The 23570-nt window shown below is 43.3% G+C and overlaps 1 protein-coding gene across 1 annotated transcript in view; it reads right to left on the bottom strand.

Moving 5' to 3' along the window:
* MPHOSPH6 (M-phase phosphoprotein 6) overlaps positions 1–23570 on the bottom strand; it is a 29345-nt gene that overhangs the window by 4953 nt on the left and 822 nt on the right. The window contains exons 2-3 of the mRNA XM_036346190.1: positions 18921–19033; positions 5950–6040 (exon numbers count right to left, since the gene is read on the bottom strand). Coding sequence (XP_036202083.1) covers positions 5950–6040; positions 18921–19033 — 204 coding nt within the window. The remainder of the gene's footprint in view (positions 1–5949; positions 6041–18920; positions 19034–23570) is intronic.

The raw sequence follows: 23570 nt of genomic DNA, 5'->3' as shown, positions 1-23570 counted from the left end.
TCAGCCCAGCCTGCCCCCTCTCACATACTGGGAGCCCTCAGGCGTTGACCCCCATCACCCTCCAATCGCAGGATCGGCCCCTTGCCTAGGCCTGACGCCTCTGACAGAGGTGTCAGGCCTGGGCAGGGGACCCTCATTTCCCCCATCACTGGTTCTGCCCCCAGCCCAGGCCTGATGCCTCTGGCCCAGGCGTCAGGCCTGGGCAGGGGAACCCCAGACCCCTCCGATTGCTGGCTCTGCCCCTTGCCCAGGCCTGATGCCTCGGCCAGAGGCATAGACCCCCATCACCCTCCGATCGCCTGATCGGCCCCTTGCCCAGGCCTGACGCCTCCGCCAGAGGTGTCAGGCTTGGACAGGGGACCCCCATCTCCCCCCGATCACTGGCTCTGACCCCCGCCAAGGCCTGAGGCCTCTGGCCCAGGAATCATGCCTGGGCAGGGGACCCCCATCTCCCTCTGATCGCTTGCTCCACCCCCCACCCAAGCCTGACGCCTCTGACCCAGGCTTCAGGCCTGGGCAAGGAGACCATCATATCCCTCAAATCCCCGGCTCCGCCCCCCACCCAGGCCTGATGCCTCTGGCCCAGGCATCAGGCCTGGGCAGGGTACCCCCAGCTCCCCGCAGTTGCAGGCTCCGCCCCTGCCCAGGCCTAACGCCTCTGGCCGAGGCGTTAGGCCTGGGCAGGGGACTCCCAGCTCCCCGCGATCTCCCGCTCTGCCCCTGCCCAGGCCTAACACCTCTGGCCGAGGCGTTAGGCCTGGGCAGGGGACCCCCAGCTCCCCGCGGTTGCAGGCTCTGCCGCTGCCCAGGCCTAATGCCTCTGGCCGAGGCATCTGGCCTGGGTAGCGGGGACCCGCAGTGGCGGCGGGGGGCGCCGCGATCGCGCGGGCTCCGCCCCTGCCCCTGCAGGATGCCTCTGGCTGAGGCGTCCGGCTCGGGCAGCGGGGGACCCACAGCTGCAGCGGCCCCGCGATCGTGGGCTCCGCTTTAGGCCCAGGCAAGGGACCCCTAGCTCCCGGGACTGCCAACTTCGACCGTGCCCAGCTCCCATCGCTGGCTCCACCCCTACTTCCTGCTATCACTGGCCAGGGCGGCAAAGGCGCCTGATTCTCTGATCATGGCTGCCCCCCAGCTCTTAGCTCCCCCCTGGGTTTCCGATAACTGTCAGTGGCAGGGGGCTTCTTCCTGCTTTCCCTTTCGCCTCTCTGCATTGTGCCTACATATGCAAATTAGCCGCCATCTTTGTTGGCAGTTAACTGCCATCTTAGTTGGCAGTTAATTTGCATATAGCCCTGATTAGCCAATGAAAAGGGTAGCGCCATACGCCAATTACCATTTTTCTCTTTTATTAGTGTAGACTAGAGGCCCGGTGCACAAAACTTGTGCACTCGGGGGGGAGAGTGGGGTTCCTCAGCCTGGCCTGTGCCCTCTGGCAGTCTGGGACCCCTTGGGAGATAACAACCTGCTGGTTTAGGCCTGGTCCCGGGTGGCAGAGGGCAGGCCCAATCCCTAGGTGCAGCCCCTGGTCAGGCTCAGAGCAGGGCCAATTGGGGAGTTGGGGCGCCTTCCCCTGTCATGCACAGAGCAGGGCGATCGGGAGGTTGTGATGCCACCCTCAGTCACACTCAGGGTAGGGCTGATTGGGGGGTTGGGGCCCGTCCCCTGTCACACTCAAGGCAGGGTCGATGGGGAGGTTGCAGAGCCACCCCGTCACTCACAGAGCAGGGCCCATCAGGGGGTTGGGGCTCTGTACCCTGTCACACACAGAGCAGGGCCAATCAGAGGGTTGGGGCGCTGCCCCGTCATGCTCAGAGCAGGGCCCATCAGGGGGTTGGGGCGCTGCCCTCTATCACCCATAGAGCAGGGCTGATCAGGGGGTTGGGGCGCCACCACTCTCACACTCAGGGCAGGGCCGATGGGGAGGTTATGGCTCTACCCCGTCACACACAGAGCAGGGCCTGTGGGGGGGTGGGGTGTTGGGGCGCCGCACCCTGTCACACACAGAGCAGGGCCCGTGGCGGGGGGGTTGGGGTTCTGCACCCTGTCACACACAGAGCCGCAGGGCGATCAGGGGGTTGGGGAGCTCCCCCCTATCAGGCACAGAGCAGGGCTGATCAGGGGGTTGGGGCACCTTCCCCTGTCACGAACAGAACAGGGTGGATAGGGAGGTTGTGGCCCCGCCCCCGTCACACACAGAGCCGCAGGGCAATCAGGGGGTTTGGGCGCTGCCCCCTGTCATGCTGATCCCGGTGCTGGGAGGCATATTACCCTTTTATTATATAGGGTAGAGGCCTGGTGCACGGGTGGGGCCGGCTGGTTTGCCCTGAAGGGTGTCCTGGATCAGGGAGGGTGGGGGTCCCCACTGGGGTGCCTGGCCAGCCTGGGTGAGGGGATGATGGCTGTTTGCAGCTGGTCACACACCCTTCAGGGTGGGGGTTCCCACTGGGGTGCCTGGCCAGTCTGGGTGAGGGGCTGAGGGATGTTTTCAGGCTGGGGGTGACTGAAGCTCCCAACTGCTCCTTTTTTCTTTTTCTTTTTTTTATTCTGGGCCAGCTTTAGCTTTGAGGCTTGGCTCCAGCTCTTAGGTCCCTGCTGCTTAAAGTAGGTTTCTGGCCTTTGCTTACAATGTTGCGATCCTGCTGGCTGAAGCCCAGAAGGTTTCTGGGCTTTTGTTTAGCTTCTATATTTGTTACATAGTTGCTTAGAGTTGCAGCTCAGAGGCCTGCAGCGGCAGGCGGGGAACGCTGGAGTCCTCCGTCACTGAAGCAAGCAAGCCTCATGTTAGTTTCAAGCTGCCTGGCTGCCGGCCGCCATCTTGGCTGGCAGTTAATTTGCATATTGCCCTGATTAGCCAATGGGAAGGGTAGCGGTTGTATGCCAATTACCATGTTTCTCTTTTATTATATAGGATAGCCAAGATATGGCAGCAACCTAAGTGTCCATCAATAGATGAATGGATAAAGAAGTGGTGCATACATATAACGGAATATGACTGAACCATAGAAAAAGAATAAAACCTTGCCATCTATAAAAACATAGATGGACCTAGAGACAGAAAGACAAAAATAAAGTCGGATAGAAAAACAAATGTCAGATGACTTCACTTATATGTGGAATCTAAAACACAAAATAAACAAACAAGCATAACAGAAATAGATGCACAGATGTAGAAAACATTCTGACCACTGGCAGATGGGATGGTGGTTGGGGAGATAGGTGAAAAAGGTGAAGAGATTAAGAAGGACAAATTGGTAGTTACAGAATAATCATGGGGATGTAAAATACTGCATAGGGAATGTAGTCAATAATCCTATATAATAAAACCCTAATATGCAAATTGTCCCCTTGACCAGGAGTTTGACCGCTTGCTATGATGTGTGCTGACCATCATGTGGCAGCGTGGAACATGGCAGGCATCAGCGATGTGGCGCTGGCAGCGGGTGGCAGTGGAGGCACTGCCGGCCCTAATGGGCCCAGACAAGAACGGGACCATGGCAGGATGGTAGAGCAGGTGAGCGGGTGATGCCAGGCCAAGGTGGGTGGGAGCAGGGCCCAATCACCCCGCTGACCACCCTGCAAACGATGATCAGCAGTGGTGGCAGGGGGCGGGGCCGCCACCTGGCTCCTAGGCACTGAGGAAGCTGGGTGGGGCCCGGGGGGGTGGGGGAGCCAGGTGCTGCCCAGGGCCCAGAGGTCAGCTGGGATCTGCCCTTCCATGCCAGATGCTCACACTCTGATCACCGGCCAGGCCTAGGGATCACACCTGTGCACAAATTTTGTGCACTGGGCCTCTAGTATTCTAATAACTATGTATGGTGTCAGATGGTTACTAGATTTATTGAGGTGATCACTTCATAGTTATATAAATATCTAATCATGGGGGTGGACACGTGAAACTAATATAATATTGTATGTCAATTGTAATTAAAAAATTAAAATTAAAACAGACACACTGTAACACATTCTAGTGAGTAGGGGAAAGAAAAAGTAAACTTTCAGATTTCCTCCAAAATTCCCACCTTTGAGCCAAATGTAAGAAGTATTTATAGTCAAGAGTAATTTTATATGCTTTTTTTTTTTAAATGGTGGTGGTGGTTGTGGGGCAGCAAATTGCTGGATGGAAGAACTGGATAGTGGGCCTTGGTATAATGGGGAGGACCTGCCTCACCTCCAAACACGAGGGTGGATAATGTATCCCCTATGATGTCCATGTGTCACGGGCCTCTCTCCATCTTTTTATCTCACATTAACCATTACTTGACAGTTACCCTCTGACAGATTTTATTTTTACTGTATAATACTTTCTTTATAGCAAAGGTAGAACAAGGAAGGGAAAGCAGACGAGAAACTAGTCTCAATTAGCTTTTCCAACATTTAAAGGACTAAACATAAAATAATTTTGGGAATACAAACTCTGTGAGGGCATACACTTGGGTTCCCTGCTGCATCTCCAGTGCTTCTAGAGGGCTGATGCACCACAGGCACAGAATAAATATGTACTGACAAAATAAACTCTATGCCAGGTGTTACTAGAAACACATACAATATTAAACATGTGTTCTAAATACATCCTGCTTATAATAAAGTGCTCTCAAGTTGGTATCATTCTTTCCATAAACAAGTATATCAAACTTTTCTCACATTTTATGACAGCTCAGATGTACAAACCAAACAGTTCAAAACTTTCCCCCAGAGAGAATGTACCCAATGGTACAGAGTCCCATTAAATTCTGAGGCCCGAATCAACTCCTTTTCCCGCATACCAGACATACTTTGGAATGCCTGTCCACCCACAGCCCCAGTCTTTGAGTATAACACACTCATTATCTGCTTTTCCCCCTCCTTTGTTCCACTGCCCATTTTCTTTTCCCAATCTAAAGCTGTAAGCAGGCCAAAGCAAGGAAAGCATATAGTAAAAACGAACACTTTTAGTGTTGATTTTGTATAAAATAAATTTAACAGCTTAATTATCATACCCTTTAAAAAGGAAGAGGAGGGGGAGAAAATTAAACTAGAATCTTTAAAAATAAACTTTGGCAATTAACTTGGTTAGCTGTGGTTGTCTATAGGCATCTTTAGGGAAGTGGTTTTCAACCAGGGAGACTCTGCTCACCAGGGGACCTCTGGCAATGTCTGGAGACATTTTTGGTTGTTACAACTGGTGTGTGTGTGTACACTACTGGAGTCTAGGGAGTAGAGAATACAGACCAGGGATGCTGTTAAACATCCTACAATGCACAGGACAGCCCCCACCACAAAGAACAATCTGGCTCAATACATCATACAGTGCCAGGGCTGAGAAACCCTGGCTTTAAGTGTCATAAAACTAAAGCTTTATATCACAGACCTCCATTTGGTTGGTCAAGTATCTGATAGGATGGCTTTTAATATACAACCAGAATTCTGATATTTGTTAAGTGAAGGCCTGTGCTACTTTAAAAACCTGAGGCAGGAAAATTCAAATGAACAGAGCAGTTATAAGGCGACTATTTTACTTTTCAAACCAACTTACCAAAGGATTCTTTTAAAAATCTATTTACAAGTTTGGATCAAAACCTGTCCATTAAAAAGTCAATTTACTCAATTTTTAAGTAACACTTTTTTCCAGTAGCAAAGATTCATTTATAGATGCCAGAGAATAATTTTTAATAATAGCATCATATGAATAAAATCCTGATGTTACTATAAAAGACCCGAGCTGAAATTCTAGCACTTACAGTGGCACTGTTAAGAACTTATACTGCTATATTAAATTATCTACTCAATTCCACCGTAAAACTAGACTGCAATGCTTGCAATTTCTTTAAATAGCTATGGCAGTATTTCAAGATTTGTTATTTTCCATATAATAAAGAGAAATGGTACCTGGTGGGGAAAAACCTAAACCCAATTACTAGCAGAAAGAATTCAATTGGAAAAATTTTAAATTTAAAGTAATTATATTAATACCTCAACCTCAGGATTAAATCCTCTGAATGACATTCTTCCATAGAGAAGATCTTCACATAACAAGAAACTCTGCTCTTCTATTATGAAACTCCTAAACGGGAAAATAAACCTGTATTAATAGCATGTCTACTTATAACAAAGCAAAGCAAATATAAGTCAAGATTTCAAGTGAAAAATCAATCTTACAGTTCTCAGTAGAATCAAGTAAAAATACAATAAGATTTCTAATCTAGGGTTAGAAATAAAAACTGATTAATGTGTCCAGCAAACACATTAGGAGGCAGGAACTGCTGGCTGGAGTCATAGCCTCTTTAGAACACTACATTTGATTTACATAAATGCACAAGGTAGAGACCTATTATAATAAACATGGATTTTCCATATTTAAAGCAAAATATCCTTGATGTTTACACCACTCACCTAGTTCTTATTAAATACTGTGAAATCAGAGTCCTGGGCAGTTTTAAAAGAGTTTATTAGTCAGAACTCTTAGCTACAAACATGACTAAGGTTGGATGATTTAAGCATAGAAGGAATTTACTGTAAAAATACTGGGTATCTCACAGAATCACTGGGAAAGCTGGATGAGAACTAGAAAATGGGCAGAAACAAGGGTAGATAGGTAGTCGATCTAAAACCAAAATCACGCTATAAAACTACCCTAATGAAAATGACGCTGTTGCTCAGAGGGCTAAATAGTACTGGACACTACAGAGGGCACCGGGAAGGCCACTGCCCTGGTAACAGGGTGCAGGTGTGGATGTTTCAGTCTCCAAAATGTATTCTCCTGAGTCACCAGTTCATGATCCCAATCCTAGGTGAGCATATCTGTCTATAGTTCTGATGTCCACCATAAAGCATGCTAGTAAAACAAATACTGGCCTTTATGGCTTCTTTGGTGGAAAGTCAGCCCTGCTTCTTGTCAACATTCATTCATTCATTCATTCACTCAATCGGCAAACACTTATTACACCAAATTGTGTGTCAGGCAGTTCTAGAAGCTGGGGAGATAGCCATGAAGAAGAGAGCCTCTGCTCTCATGGACGTTACATTCTAGAGTGGTGCCAGATAATAAAGGATTAATATTATATACTGGATAAAAAGGGAGCAGGTTATTTCACTCCTGAACATAAGGGAGTAACTGGTACCTAACTAGCCCTCCTACTGCAGGCAACTTTAAAATGGGACAAAATAGGAAACAGTGAACAAGTCAAAGCACAGGGATGTGATGCATGAGAAAAGAAAACCAAATGAAATGAGCTCCACGAATGCCCATCTTCTGACTGGAGGAATCTCTAAGAGCACCCAGTCTCAATGCACTGAAGAGACAATTTAAAAGTTTGGGTTCCAGAGGTGGCTAAAATTCATGGGTCAAGACACCAAAGCAAGGGAGATACACAAAGGAATTCAGGACCTACATATTGGGTCGCCTTGAATCTTTGGCTGAATACCAGGCTGCATATGTGCAGGGTGAGTCCACAGTGTCAAAGGAAAAATAACGATTTCCAGGAGAACAATTACCTGTGCATTAGTTTCCTAGGGCTGCTGTAACAAATTAATTGGTGGGTTAAAGCAACAGGAATTTATGCTCTTATAATGCTGGAAGTCTGAAATCAATTTCATTGGACCAAAATCAAGGTGTCAGCAGGGCTGCCCTCCCTCTAGAGCAGGGGTGGGGAACTTTTTTTCTGCCAAGGGCCATTTGGATATTTATAACATTACTAGAGGCCTGGTGCACAAATTCATGCATGGGTGGCGTCTGGCCCACCTGCCCCAATCAGGCTGGGCTGGGCCGGCTGCAGGGATGGACTGTGGGCGGTTGGTGGGCTGGCCCCAACCCCAATTGGGGTGGGGAGGGCAAGGCTGGCCAGGGGGAGGGGCTGCGGGCAGTAGGTCGGCTGGCCCTGCCCCCCTGGTCAAACTTCCGGCCGAGGGGACAATTTGCATATTAGCCTTTTATTATATAGGATTCATGGGCCATACACAATTATCAACTTAAAAGTCAGCCTGCTATATTTGGTCAAACATTTAATTAACTCATTCCTAACGCCTTGGCAAGGCCAGACCAAATGATTTCGTGGGCCTTATACGGCCTTGGCTGGACATACCCCATCCCTGTTCTAAAGGGAGGGAGAAAAGAACTCATTCCTTGCCTCTCCAGCTTATGTTGGCATCCACTATTCATTGACTTGTGATTGCATCACTTCACTCTGTGCCTCCATGGTCACAATGTCTTCTCCTCTGTGTGTATGAAATCTCTCTGTCTCCCTTTTATAAGGATATAATTAATTGCATTTAGATCTCACCGAGATAATCCACAATAATCTCCCCATCTAAAGATCTTTAACTTAATCACATTAGTAAAGTCAATTTGGGGATATAAGGTAATACAGGTTCCAGGGATGAAGGCCTGGATATTATTTGAGGGACCATTTTTCAGTTTACCACACCTGGGAAAGAAAATTTACCCTGAAATTGTATGTTGAACAAATATGAGACTTTGCACAGAGGATGGAAATGTTTGACTTTTGTACCAAAAATGAAGAGACCAAGTTGAATACCATGTGACAATGAATAGAAAGGTCACACCTTAGAGAACTGCTAAGCTAGCCCTAGAGTAAAGGTTATAAAACCTACTCTAACAAAAACAGGGATCAAGCTGGTCAGTATGTAAATTAACTGACTAATGTAACAAATTTCAACCCTTTATTAAGGATGGGTACTCAGCAATATAACATAATGTATTGCCCACAATTAAAAATTACTAGAGCCCTGGCTGGGTGGCTCATTTGGTTGGAGCATTGTCCCATACACCAAAAGGCTGTGGGTCTGATTCCCAGTTGGGCTCATATGGGAGGCAACTTACTGATGTTTCTCTCTAACATCAATCAATCTCCCCTGCCCCCCAGCCCTTCCTCTCTTTAAAAATGAATGAAAAAAAATATTGTCGAATGAGGATTTAAAAAAAAATGTAAGGAAGCAGAAAAATTTGACCCATTAACAGAAAACAAGTCAATAAAAAAAGAAAAATGATAGAATAGAAAACATTAAAATAGCTATTATAAATATGGTCAAGAATTTAAAGGGAAATATGAATGGAAGGAAGATACAAATAATGTGAATTAAAAAATGGAAACGAAAACTTACCAAATAGAAATTTTAGAGAAAAAAAAAAAAAAAACTAAAGTGAAAAATCAGGATAGTCCTATATCTACTAAATAAAATGAATTCATACTCCAGGTCCAGATGGCTTCATTGGTGAATTTTATCAAACATTTAAGCGAGAAATAATACCAATTTTATACAAACTAAGAAATGAGAAGAGGAGGAACACTTCTGAAGTTATGCTACTGCCCAAGCTAGAGGCATTATAAGAAGTCTATATCCCAATACCCTCTATGAATATTGATACAAAAATCACTATTAAAATATTAGTAAATTAAAATACTTATTATAAATAAATACCAAGTGGGATTTGTTTCATAAATATAAGGTTGCTTTGACATTCAAAAATCAATATAATCCCCACAGAAGAAAAATCATATAATTATCTCATCAAAAATGTTTTCATAAAATTTAACATTATTTATAAAAATCCTTAGTAAGCTAGGGAAGGAAAATATCTCACACTGATAAAGGGCATCTATGAGAACACACAGTACTTCATATTTAAAAGTAAACATATTAATGCTTTCCCCCTAGGAGCAGAAACAATGCAAGGATGTCCATTCTTATAATTATTCTGGAGGTCCTAACCAATGTAATAAAGAAAATAAAAGGTATACTTTTCTTTTTTTGGGTCAGTGACAAAAATGCATATGCAAATAATCTTAAGAAATCTTCAAAAAACACCTACTAGAGTTAGTGAGTCAATTTAGCATAGTTATAGAATACAAAGTCAACATATAACCATCAATTTCTACATACATAAAATAAATAATTTTTAGGAAAAGGCCATCATAGAATTTAAAAATTTGAAATATGCAGAGGTATATTTATACAGAATCCCTACACAAAAAAACTATGAACCACTGTTGACAGAAATTAAATAATAGCTAAATATATGGATATATCATATTTATGGATTGGAAGACAATTCTGTTATGATATCAATTCTCCCCAAATTGATCTATAGAGTCAGTGCAATACCATTCAATATCTTACTTTTTGGGGGTAAGGAGATGATGGGGGAAAAATTAACAAGGTGATTCTAATATTTATATAGGAAGGCAGAAGATGTAGGCTAGCAAAACAATCTTGAAAAAGAATAAAAGTGAAAATTTACACTATCTGATATCAAGACTCACTGCGATCCATAGTAATCAAGCTAATATAATATATATATCAATGCACAGGCTAAGGTCCAGAAATAGACCCATACTAACATAGCATATTGATTTTTGACTAGAGCATCAAAACAATGAAATGAGTAAAGTATTTTTAATAAATGGTACTGGGATCACTGGTTATCTAAAGAAAAAAAAAAAAAAGAACCTTGAATCCTAACTCACACCATATACATAAAATCAGAGACAGAGCATAGATAAAATTTACAAAAATTCTAGAGGAAAACACAGACACTGAATATATTTGCAACCTTGGTACAGGCAAAGATTCACTACAAAGGAGAAAGAATGCTATCTAATAAAAGAGAAAAATGGTAACTGGCGTACAACCACTACCCTTCCCATTGGCTGATCAGCGAGATATGCAAATGAACTGCCAGCCAAGATGGCGGCCGGCAGCCAGGCAGCTTGAAACTTAACATGAGGCTTGCTTGCTTCAGTGACGGAGGAAACCAACTCCCCGCCTGCTTTGCCGGCCTCTGAGCCTGCAGTTTAAGAAACATTGTAACAAATATAGAAGCTAAACAAAACCCCAGAACCCTGCTTTCAGCGAGGCCGGGATCTTAGAGCTGGAGTTATACAGTGTTTCGATTATAGAACCGAAACAAACCAGATACCTTCTTTCAGCAGCAGAAGCCTCAGACCTGGAGCCAGAGCTAAAGCTGGCCCAGAATAAAAAAGAAAAAGAAAAAAAAGAGCAGTTGGGAGCTTCAGTCGGCCTGAAAACAGCCCTCAGCCCCTCACCCAGACTGGCCAGGCACCCCAGTGGGGACCCCCACCCTGAAGGGTGTGTGACCAGCTGCAAACAGCCATCATCCCCTCATCCAGGCTGGCCAGGCACCCCAGTGGGGACCCCCACCCTGAAGGGTGTGTGACCAGCTGCAAACAGCCATCATCCCCTCACCCAGGCTGGCCAGGCACCCCAGTGGGGACCCCCACCCTGATCCAGGACACCCTTCAGGGCAAACCAACCAGCTCCACCCATGCACCAGGCCTCTATCCTATACAGTAAAAGGGTAATATGTCTCCCAGCACTGGGATCAGCATGACAGGGGGCAGCGCCCAAACCCCCTGATCGCCCTTAGGCTCTGTGTGTGACAGGGGGCGGGACCACAACCTCCCTATCCACCCTGCTCTGTTCGTGACAGGGGAAGGCGCCCCAATCCCCTGATCAGCCCTGCTCTGTGCCTGATAGGGGGGAGCTCCCCACCCCTCTGATCGCCCTGCGGCTCTGTGTGTGACAGGGTGCGGCGCCTCTACCCCCTGATCAGCCCTGCTCTGTGTGTGACAGGGTGCGGCGCCCAATCCGCCCCCCCCAACCGCCCCGCCTCACGGGCCCTGCTGTGTGTGATGGGGTAGAGCCATAACCTCCCCATCGACCCTGCCCTGAGTGTGACAGTGGCGGCGCCCCAACTCCCTGGTCAACCCTGCTCTGTGGGTGATAGAGGGCGGCGCCCCAACCCCCTGATTCGCCCTGCACTGAGTGTGATGAGGGCGGTGCCCCAACTCCCCTATCGGCCCTACTCTGTGAGTGATGGGGGGAGCTCCTCAACCCCCTGATCGGCTCTGCTCTGTGCATGACAGGGGAAGGCGCCCCAACCCCCCTGATGGGCCCTGCTCTGTGCGTGACAGGGGGTGGCGCCGCAACCTCCCCATCGACCCTGCCTTGAGTGTGACAGGGGGCGGTGCCCCAACCCCCGAATCGGCCCTACCCTGAGCGTGACTGAGGGTGGCATCGCAACCTCCCATTCTGCCCTGCTCTGTGCATGACAGGGGAAGGCGCCCCAACTCCCCAATCGGCCCTGCTCTGAGCCTGACCAGGGGCTGCACCTAGGGATTGGGCCTGCCCTCTGCCACCCGGGAGCAGGCCTAAGCCAGCAGGTCGTTATCTCCCGAGGGGTCCCAGACTGCGAGAGGGCACAGGACAGGCTGAGGGACCCTCCCTCCCCCCCGAGTGCACAAATTTTTGTGCACCGGGCCTCTAGTTAACTATAAAAGGAAAAAAATTAATGAAACAAAATTAATAAAAACTGTTCATCAAAACACAATAATTGCCGGGAGCCGGTCCATCCTTGCTGTTTCAAGGGACCTGGCATATATGGCATACTGTTCTGAATATGCTTGCTCACCTTCTTGGCACTATGTGTTTTAACCAAGGTCTCCTCTCTGAGAAAGGTTGTTTCCCCAGGTAGGGATTTTCCCCTGAAGTTAGGGAGGGAATAAAACCCCTTAACTAAGTGCCAGGTGGGTAATTAATCACTTTAACTACGAACAATCATGCTTAAGCTACATAATCTTTACTCCCTGGAATGGAGATAAGAAACACCCTAACCTTTGGAATAGAGATTGATAGGATTGGAATCAACTGGTATAAATACAGATGTAACAAGACAACAGGACACAGAACCTAGACACAGAACCTACACAGAACGTTCTCTAGAGACAGAAGAACTTCGCTGGAGAGAACATGGCAAAAGATCCTGGACAGAAACTGGCCACAGAACCTAGAGACAGAACCTAGCGAGAGAACCTGGCTGAAGAACCTAGAGACAGAACCTGGCTACAGAACCTGGATAGAACATGGCAAGAGAACCTGACTAGAACCTGGTGACTGAACCTGGCTGGAGAACCTAGCGAGGGAGCATGGCTACAGAACCTGGCTGGAGAACCTAGCAAGAGAACATGGACACAGAACCTGGCTGGAGATCCTAACCAGAACTTCGCTGGAGATCCTGACCAGAACTCGGCTAGAGATCCTGGCTAGGTTGCTGATCAACTGAACGCTGTCTCCGTGTCATTCCTTCTTCGCTGACTCCGTCCACACCTTTGGGGACCCCTGGACCTGCTGGGGTTGGACCCCAGCATCTGGCTGGCGCCTGGAGACAGAACCTAGAGACAGAAGAACTTCGCTGGAGAGAACATGGCAAAAGATCCTGGACAGAACCTGGCTACAGAACCTGGCTGGAGAACCTACAGAACCTGGCAATAGAACCAGGCAAGAGAACCCAACCATGCTGATCAACTGAACGGTGCCTCCAAGTCTTTCCCTCTTCTCCGACTCCGTCCACACCTTTGGGGACCCCTGGACCTGCTGGGGTTGGACCCCGGCAAACACTAAGAAAATAAATAGGCACACCACAGACTAGAAGAAAATATTCACAATACATATGTATATCTGGGAAAGAATTTGAATTTAGAATATAAAGAACTCCTATCTATACAGAAGTATGTAAATTCTACCTTAAAAAGAAAAAGCCCTATGTAAACATCAAACTCTAGTTAAGGGATAAAATGTACTTATGCCTGCTACTTACTGTGAAATACATAAAAAATAAAATAGATTGACAGATATATAGAGGAGTAGAAAAATATGTAATACGGAATGTTAGAAAAAAATGACAAAAACCACCTTTTTTTTTTAAAAAAAATGGATGAAAAATTTGAATAGGAACTTCACTAAGGTAGATATGGAAATAGCCAATAAGCATATAAGCATTCTTTAACATTATTCATCACCAGGAAAATGCAAATTAAAAACAATGAGATATCACTAGAATGCTAAAATAGATAAAATTAAAAAGATAATACAAAATATTGAAAGGGTGTGAACAACTAGAACTCCTATACTACCTTAGTGAAAGTGAAAAATGGTACAATCACTTTGGAGACTGATCTGAAAGCTTCTCCTATGTTACATATATGCCAACCATATGATCCAGCATATCCACCTTTAAAACCAAGAGACACGAAAACAGAATTCTATCCAATTCATCCAAATTCTTTTTATCTAAAAATTTGTGTTTGGTTGGTTTATAAGGTGTGGTCTGGGTAGGCCTCTTGGATGGGATGGTATTTGAACAAAGTTCAAAAGAGACTGAGACACAAGATATGAGGATACCAGGGGGAAAATATCAGGACTAGTTAAAAGTAAAGGCCCTGAAAGGAGAATGTAAGTGGCCTTCCTGAGAAACAATAAGGAAGCCTCTCTGACCTGGGAAGAGTGAGAGAAGGTAAAAAATGGTAGGAGGTCAAAATGTCTTGGTTGAAGTACATAAAGAAAGTCCACCCTCATAACACTAGGATGTTCCCTGATAATACTAAGACGTTATTTGCCCTTTTTACTAGGTTGATATTTGCACAGTGTGTGCAAAAGCTATTAGGGGTAAAATCACATCTTATTATGAGTTAAAGTAGTGATACCAGACTGTACTAAATTAGCAGCATTTCACTGTCTACCACTAACTTTCACATTAAAAAAAAAAAAAAAGCCAATAATTATGTCCTAGATCAGTGACCAGCAAAACGCGGCTCGCGAGCCACATGCGGCTCTTTGGCCCTTGAGCGTGGCTCTTCCACAAAATACCACGTGCGGGCGCGAATGTACAGTGCAATTGAAACTTCGTGACCCATGCACAGAAGTCAGTTTTCGGCCTGGGCGAGTCTATTTTGAAGAAGTGGTGTTAGAAGAAGTGGGGGGTTTCGGTCTGTTGGGCGATGGGAGACGCGGCGCAGGGTAGGCGGGCTGCGGGATACGCAGCGCGGGGAGGTGCGTGCCCAATTCATGCATGAGTTGAGTGAGCCAGTCAGTCAGCAGTCTCATGTGCAGTGGTTAGTGCTAGTTGTGTCCACAAATCGCCCGCGGTTGACAAAAGTACCTACTCGAGGCATAAAGTTACCTGTATTTTTCCAATCAGCTGCAAATCCTACATGTATTTTTGTCATCAATTTAAGAATTGTAATTCTTTTGTGTTGGTGGCTTTATTATTATAAAATGAAACATTTTTTTAGGTGCCCTGTTTGAGATGGCTACAAAGAAGAAGCAAAGAAAAACGGTAGACGAAAACCGTGAATTTAACGTTGAATTTAAAGTTGAATGTACCTACCTATATAGTTTAAGTTTAAAATATTTGGCTCTCAAAAGAAATTTCAATTGTTGTACTGTTGATATTTGGCTCTGTTGACTGAGTTTGCCGACCACTGTCCAAATGAAGCACTAAAAATTTATTAATTTTTATTGATCTCAGTCCTTGATTACACTTTTTACAAATATTCTCTACACAAAATGGGAAGCATTTATAAGATAATTCTGATTAGTGAAGTATGACTGTCTTGAGAAAATACACTTGTGTGACTGAGTTGTGAGTTAACTAGCTACTTTTTTCTTTTTTTTTCTTCTTTTTTTTAAAATATATTTTATTGATTTTTTACAGAGAGGAAGGGAGAGAGATAGAGAGTTAGAAACATCGATGAGAGAGAAACATCGATCAGCTGCCTCCTGCACATCTCCTGGGGATGTGCCCGCAACCCAGGTACATGCCCTTGACCGGAATCGAACCCGGGACCTTTCAGTCCGCAGGCCAACGCTCTATCCACTGAGCCAAACCGGTTTCAGCAGCTACTTTTTTCTTGATACACCATAACTGTAGTTATTCAAACTTGGGTACTTAGCAGATATTTTCTTGAACATAAAATAAAGTAAATCTGTCACTTCAAGGGAAACAACTGACAATACTTATTGCCAATAATAAAATTCAAGCTTTAAAGCAAAAATTAGAATTTTGAATAGCTTGTATATGTCATTTTGGGCTTGACAGGTTCCCAATAATTAAAGCCTTTTCCGATGAAACCCACAGTAATATTAATGATGTAATTTTTGATACTGTATAATGAAATGAGTTATTTGGAAAATCTATATAACTCATTAAGCTAATATATTCCAAATGAGAAATGCATGATGTTATGAAATTATGCACTGACAAAAGATCTATTAAAATTGTTAGACCAATGATTATGATAAAGATGTTTTCAGGTTCCTCACTGCAGTTAACATTTAAGAAACTACTACTTATTGAGTTTTGGAGTAGTATCAAAGAATTATCTGAAAAAGGTATCATAAGCACAAACAACACCCCTCTATCCTCAACTACATCATCAAGTATGGGCGTGGACTTTCTTTATGTACTTCAATCAAAACAACATCCAATAACAAGCTGAATGCAGGAGTTAGAAGAATCCAGCTGTCTTCTATAATGCTGGACATTAAAGAGATTTGCAAAAATGTAAAACAATGCCATTTTTCTCCCTAATACTTTTTTTGTCTTGGAAAAGTTCTTTTGCATGCAAAAATGTGTTATTTACGTTAACATGTAATGCATTTGTTTCTGAAATAAATATTTTTAAAATGTTTTAATTTCTTATATAAATATCAACATGAAGAGTATCAGTGCTCTTCACTAATGATTTTCTTTTCTTTCTCTTCTAGTTGTCTTGACCTGTCTTTAAGAAGCTTTTTATGGGTTCTAAATTATTTTTTAAAAATGTAAGTAATTCTTGAGTCCAAAACACTGAGAACCCACTGTTCTTTAGGTTCCTTCCCTATAGTCCAGTTAGCACCTCACTTCCAGCAGGACCGCCTCTCCCTGAGGGAATCTAAATTCAGGCACACATTCTCCTGATCTTGGATCTCTAGCCTCTAAAACTGTAAGAAATAAATTTCTGTTGTGTATAAGCTACCCAGTCTGTAGTATTTTGTTATAGTAGCTCAAATGAACTGAGACATTTACCTGCTAGGAAAGAAATCTAAAGGCCATTTTTCTGGGAATAATATACTTATTGGGGCAGGGGATACTGAAAACAAGATGGAAATCCTCCTGGGTTATCTGGGATACTTTGTGCAAGTATAGTCAAGGCATAAAATGAAATTATAGCTCCTTACTAGTCAGTAAAGGTCCTTTTCTACACTCCCTGCTTCTAAATCAGGGGTGGGCAAACTTTTTGACTCGAGGGCCACAATGGGTTCTTAAACTGGACTGGAGGGCCGGAACAAAAGCATGGATGGAGTGTTTGTGTGAACTAATATAAATTCAAAGTAAACATCATTACATAAAAGGGTACGGTCTTTTTTTTTTAGTTTTATTCATTTCAAATGGGCCGGATCTGGCCCGCGGGCCGTAGTTTGCCCACGGCTGTTTAAATCCATACCATCACTGGCATTACCTTCCCCTACCTCCTTAACATCTTCCTTCCTCTGATAAGCAATAATAAAAAAAGAAATAAGTACACAGAAAAGCAAGCAGAGAAAACAAAGTAGCTTTCTCCAATTCCTCCCGGTGGGACATACTTTTTTTTATCTTTGGAGAGGAGTATCTAACCTTCTAAAAGATCCAGAGACAATCAGCCAAATGAACAAGGGAATGTAACATGTTAAAAACAAAGAATTATAAGGTACAAAAAGGAAAAACATAAATATGCCTGAAGATAATAAGCAGTATCTTTAGTTCTTTCAAAGTTTAAGTAAAACCATCTTAGTACCGAGCTTATTAAGGTAAGATAAGCATCAAGAAGAAATGATAAGTAGCTTCCAGAAAAATTTACATAAATTAATGGATAATGTGGATCCATCACTCCTTCATTCAAAATTATTTATCAATCACCAAACAAGCTAACAGTGGAAGAACAATGGTCTACTAGTGTGTTATCTCAGCTTTAGCAATGACTAGCTGGGTGACACTGAGAAAGTTATTTTCTCTTAAGCTTCAGTTTCCTCAACTATAAAATGGATAAAATATAATAGCCAGCTCTCAAGTTTGCTATAAGGATTAAATAATTAAAAGATGTGTATGGCTCAATGGTTACAGCACCACTGAGCGAATACTGAAGGGTCTCAGGCTTGATTCCCGATCAAGGGCATGTACTTGGGTTGCAGGTTCAATACCCAGCCCAGGGTCTCTCTCACATCGGGGTTTTTATCTTTCTCTCTCTCACCCTCCCTCCCTCCCTCCCTTTCTAAAAATCAATGGGAAAAATAGCCTCCGGTGAGGATTAAAAAAACCCCCCACAAATCCACAAAAATACAAAACAAAACAGAAAAAAGAGATGTAAGTGCTGTTCCTAGCACACATTACAGACTCAATGAATGTTAGCTAAGATAATTGGTATTAATAGCAAAATATTTTTTAAAAGCCCAGACAGTGTGGTTCAGTGGTTGAGCATTGATCTATGAACCAGGAGGTCACAGTTCAATTCCTGGTCAGGACTCATACCCGAGTTGCAGGCTCATCAAACTTCAGTAAGGGGTGTGCAGGAGGCAGGTGATTCATGATTCTCTCTCATCATTGATGTTTCTATCTTTCTCTCTCCCTTCCTCTCTCTGAAATACATAAAAACGTATTTTCTTAAAAAAGAGAAAAGAAACAAAAATGTCTTGACCTATGTTTCAGAAGCTCATTCTAATGAAAAATTCTGTTAAAATGAAATAAAACTAGAGAGCCCAGGAGTACACACCTAATCTTTGGAACTTAATATGTAGCAAGTACATTACGGAATCTCATAAAAGGTCCCCAGTTACTACCAGAGATATGGGCTAGAATCCTTCATGCAATGCAAAAAAAAAAAAAAAAAGGATAATATTATAAGTGATAGCCAAGGGTCAGTCAAAATGTATAAAAATTCAAGTAGACCCCTTATAGGTTTAACAATTTTAGAAAAGTACTTGTAAGGCTATTTCAAGAAACTGAATTGATGCTATTTCATGGGCTTTGTGTCACTGGAATGATGAGTTACATTTATAGAGATTTCACTCTGATTGCACAAAGTGCCATTAATGTAATTTCTAATAAAACTTACTCTTTCTCTTTAAGCTCTGGTAAATCCAAGTACCAATGCTCTTCACTAATGATTTTCTTTTCTTCCTCTTCTAGTTGTTTCTTAGTTTCTGAGTCCAGTCCCCTTTGCATGAACTGTCAAATCAAAACAAAATCAGTGCCAGCAACTAATGTTCCCAATTTAGAGTTAAAAAAACCTCAAATAACTTTATTCTTTCATTTGCTCTTCCCCATTTCTCCAGAAATCCCACCTCATGATTGAGGACTCCATAAAGCCTGCTCTTCACTTGGATCTATCCTTTGAAATGCTGATCAATTATATGGCTGCTCTTTATTTTACAACTAGAGGCCCAGTGCATGGATTCATGCACCGGTGGGGTCCCTTGGTATGGCCTGTGGGGATCAAGCTGAAACTGGCAGTCCAACGCTGCTAGTTGCTCCTGCTCATCCTGGACCCACTGTGTCTGCCACCGCTGCCACTTGGTAGGCTCACTGCCGCTCCACTGCAGTCTCCAGGCTGCGGTGGCCAGCCGTGAGACCTGCGAATAGCACCCCTTGGTCAGCTGACGGCGCTCCTGCTGTGGGAGCGCACTGACCACCAGGGAGCAGCTCCTGCCTTGAGCGTCTGCCACTTGGTGGTCAGTGCGCACCATAGCGACCAGTCGACCAGTTGCTTAGGCTTTTATATATATAGATAGAAGATAGATCTGTATAAGCTCAACTCAAAATAGGCCAGTAGAGCCGAAACCGGTTTGGCTCAGTGGATAGAGCGTCGGCCTGCGGATTGAAAGGTCCCAGGTTCGATTCCGGTCAAGGGCATGTACCTGGGTTGCGGGCACATCCCCAGTAGGAGATGTGCAGGAGGCAGCTGATCAATGTTTCTCTCTCATTGATGTTTCTAACTCTCTATCTCTCTCCCTTCCTCTCTGTAAAAAATCAATAAAAAATATATTAAAAAAAAAAAAAAATAGGCCAGTAGAGAAAACAGCAGTCCTGCTCTAGTCTCTCCCTAGCACAAACAATAGCGCTATTTCCAGGGGATAGGCAAACCAAGAAGTTAATCACTGCAAAATGATGAAATATTAATAACAGGAAAAATAAATTTAGAAATCATCCAGCAGTTAGGTCTAGGATTACACTGGTTTCCATTTACCCCTATTTCTTTCCTTTATCCAGGCTCTATTTCCTTCCTTTATCCTATATTGTGCTTCCCTCAACTCCAGCTCTTTCAAAATCATAAACATTTTTAGGCATAAGGGCTTTACCAATGACTACTAAATGAAATGACTTGAAAAACATTCACAAATAAATATAAGGATAACAGCAAATTCTGATGAGGATATGAGGAAATTACCTCCTCTGTGAAAAATAGCTACATAGTTCCTTATCCAACTAAACATGAATTTACCATATTACCCAGCAATTGTCTTCTTGGACATTTATCCCAGAGAAATGAAAACTTAGTTTACTCAAAAAACTTACACATAAATAATCACAGCAGCTCTATTTGTACTAGCCAAGAACTGTAACAATCAAAATACTCTTCAATAGGTGAATGGCTAAAATGAACCATAGAACATCCACAGCATGGAATTCTACTTAGCAATAAAAAGGAAGGAACTATTCATAACACTAAACAACTTAACTGGGTCTCAAGTGAATTATGCTGAGTGAAAAAGGCCAATCTCAAATATTATGATTCCATTTATATAACATCCTTGAAATAACAAAATTATAATAATGAATAATAGATTAATGATGGCCAGGGATTAGGGATGACACAAAGGTGATGATGGAAAAGCTTTGTATTTTGAATGTGATGGCAGTTAGATAAATCTACATACAATAAATTGTATGGAAAGTTCACACACACACACACACAATCAAGTGCAAGTAAAATGGTGAAATCTGGGTAAACTGTGTGGATTGTAACACCATCAATGTCCTGGTTTTGCACTGTTCATTCATCTGTCCTCATCCTTTTACTTGTGCTTATACCCTCATTCCAAGAAAGAACCGGCAGTTTCAGGAAAGCAAACCCTGTACTTCCCAGTTCTTCTGCCTTTGCTATTCAACGTTATGCTTCTATCTTCTGCCTGGCAAAATACTTACTCGTGAAGGTTCAGAGCACGTGTCCTTTGATAAACATTTCTTGCTTCTAATACAGCTTTATAAACACTGGCTTATTGTTCATTAGAGGCCCGGTGTGGTCCCTGGGCCTGGCCTGCACCCTCTCGCAATCTGGGACCCTTTGGGGGATGTTGGACTGCTGGCTTTGGCCCGATCCCCATAGGCCAGGCCGAGGGACCCCACTGGTGCACAAATCCATGCACCGGGCCTCTCGTATGCATATAAGATCTTGGTTAATCTCTTCCTGCCCTGCCCCTCCCTTCCCTCGGAGATTCATCAGTCTGTTTCATGTTTCCATGCTTGTGTGTTGAGCATCTGCCCCCTGGTGGTCAATGGGCATCATAGCTACCAGTCAAATGGTTGCTTAGACTTTTATATACAGTGGGGCCTTCACTTACGAGTGTCCTGACTAACGAGTTTTTCGAGATACAAGCCGTCTCTCGGCCGATTTTTTGCTTTGAGTTGCAAGCTAAAATTCGGGTTACGAGCCAGCTTCAGATACCCCACTGCTAGTTGGCGCAGCGAACGTCACAGTGAACGCCACAACATCAGCCCAGCATCACGTGTCTCACTCGTTCACTTTTTGATTTGACATATGAGTAATTTTTGAGTTATGAGCTCCGTCACGGAACGAATTAAACTCGTAAGTCAAGGCCCCACTGTATATAGATAGATGTCTCCCAAAAGACTAAGATTGTGAATGCAGACCACATCTTGTTCATTTTGCATTATTGGTAAGTAGGCTGCAACTGGTACACAGAAAAGAGTTCAATAAAGGTTTTCTGAATGAATCTGATTCTAGACTTGTCTAATTTTTCCAGATTTCCTTTCTTGGCTGGTTCTCTTTAAACATAGATGCCTTATCTCATTACTCATATTCTTCATGGTAAAACTCACAAATCCGGTCCAACTGCCCTTTTACCTCCTATTTTTAAGTAGATATTCTTTATGGTATAGAAATAGCCATATTCATATGTCCCAAAATACACACACACACACACACACACACACACATTTTTCTATACATATGGAAAGGATAAAAAACCCTGTGACTATGAATGAAGCAACTCCAGACTTAGGCAGCAGTTCAATTCTTCTTTCTCCACAGCCCCTAAGAACATACTCTAAAGCTACTGATTTAGTTTTACTCACAACAAGGACTTGGAACAGATATCACAAAATATAGTCCTTAGGCTAAACTTCTGTTTTTGTAAAGTTTTACTGGAGCAAAGCCATACTCATTTGGTTCTGAGGTATAAGGCCAAGTTGGTTAGACAGACTGGCCCACAAATTTCAAGTATTTACCTATTCCTTTACAGAAAAAGTTCACTAACTCCTGTCTTGAGTCCAAAAGAGTTATCACAAATAAGTACCTTCTCTATATTTCCATCATACTCACAGACCTTCCACCTACATCCTTTACTTTCTACTTCCCATTAGGATCGACCTCCAGCCCCCAATAGATGACCCAAGTCAGACTTCAAGTACACTGGAAAATAAATGAGTCTATATTAAATCCTCTACCCTGTCATTCTTGCTCTATATTTAGCTCTTGATGAACAGCTACACTGAATACAATAACCTCAGGCAGCTGCTTCAGTCCTTCTCATAAGACATTCCACTCTAACTGTATATATAGTGTCTTCTGCTATCCTGCCAGTGAGTTCTTTCTTAACAATGACAGAAGTTGTGAACCCAAATAGAGAACCTCTTCTTTGCTTCCAATGTCTAGTTGAGTCTCTCTCAACCACTCAGGTAAGGGGTAAATGATTTTTTAGAGTTAATTTCTTCATTCCTAACTTCCAAGTCAGATCTTTGGTCTGGTCCTTAATTACCCAGCACATCTTCATTTGACTTATTCCGAGAGTTAAACAACTTCTAAAATCTTTTCAGTGCTTGCTTTGTCAATCCACTCCACTTCCTTGAAATCTACATGATTTCAAATCATAAACCAAGAGAAAACTCTGTTCAGTAAAGATTCAAATTTTGCTAATATGCATGGAAGAAATGCTTTAGAAACTATAAATTATGCTGACTTACCCTTCACTTTCAATCACCCTATTCATCCCTAGTTACACCCTAGCTCAACTCAATTCACATTTTGCACATGCAATATTTACTCTTCAATCTTTCAGAACGTTATTCACGCCTTGCTTCCTCTTCCTGAAAATTGCGCACCCCTCTAAACATAACATTTAACAGTTTACATCTGTAAGTGTCCAGCAACCAGTAGTAATTGATAGCAAATGGGGTCTAGGGACAGAATTCTGAGTTTGAGTCTTGTCTACACTGTTTATTAGCAGTAAGTACCTCTGGGCAAGTTACTTACTTCTCCATTTCAGTTGTCTCCACTGTTAGAGAGGGATACTAACCCACCTCAAGGGATTATGTGGAATTACTGGGTTCCTATATACAAAGCACTTAGAACACAGCAAGAACTAAAATGTTTGCTATTATTTAAGTTTTAAGGATTGGTTGTTTCCCGTTTTAATTCCTGTATTCATTTTAACTACCCTTGTTTTTGTCCATTTTGATCTTATTT

This window comes from Myotis myotis, unplaced genomic scaffold (assembly GCF_014108235.1).
Source record: "Myotis myotis isolate mMyoMyo1 unplaced genomic scaffold, mMyoMyo1.p scaffold_m19_p_19, whole genome shotgun sequence".
NCBI lineage: Eukaryota > Metazoa > Chordata > Mammalia > Chiroptera > Vespertilionidae > Myotis > Myotis myotis.
Note: the sequence above shows the minus strand (reverse complement) of the source record. Positions and strands in the feature narration are given on the sequence as shown.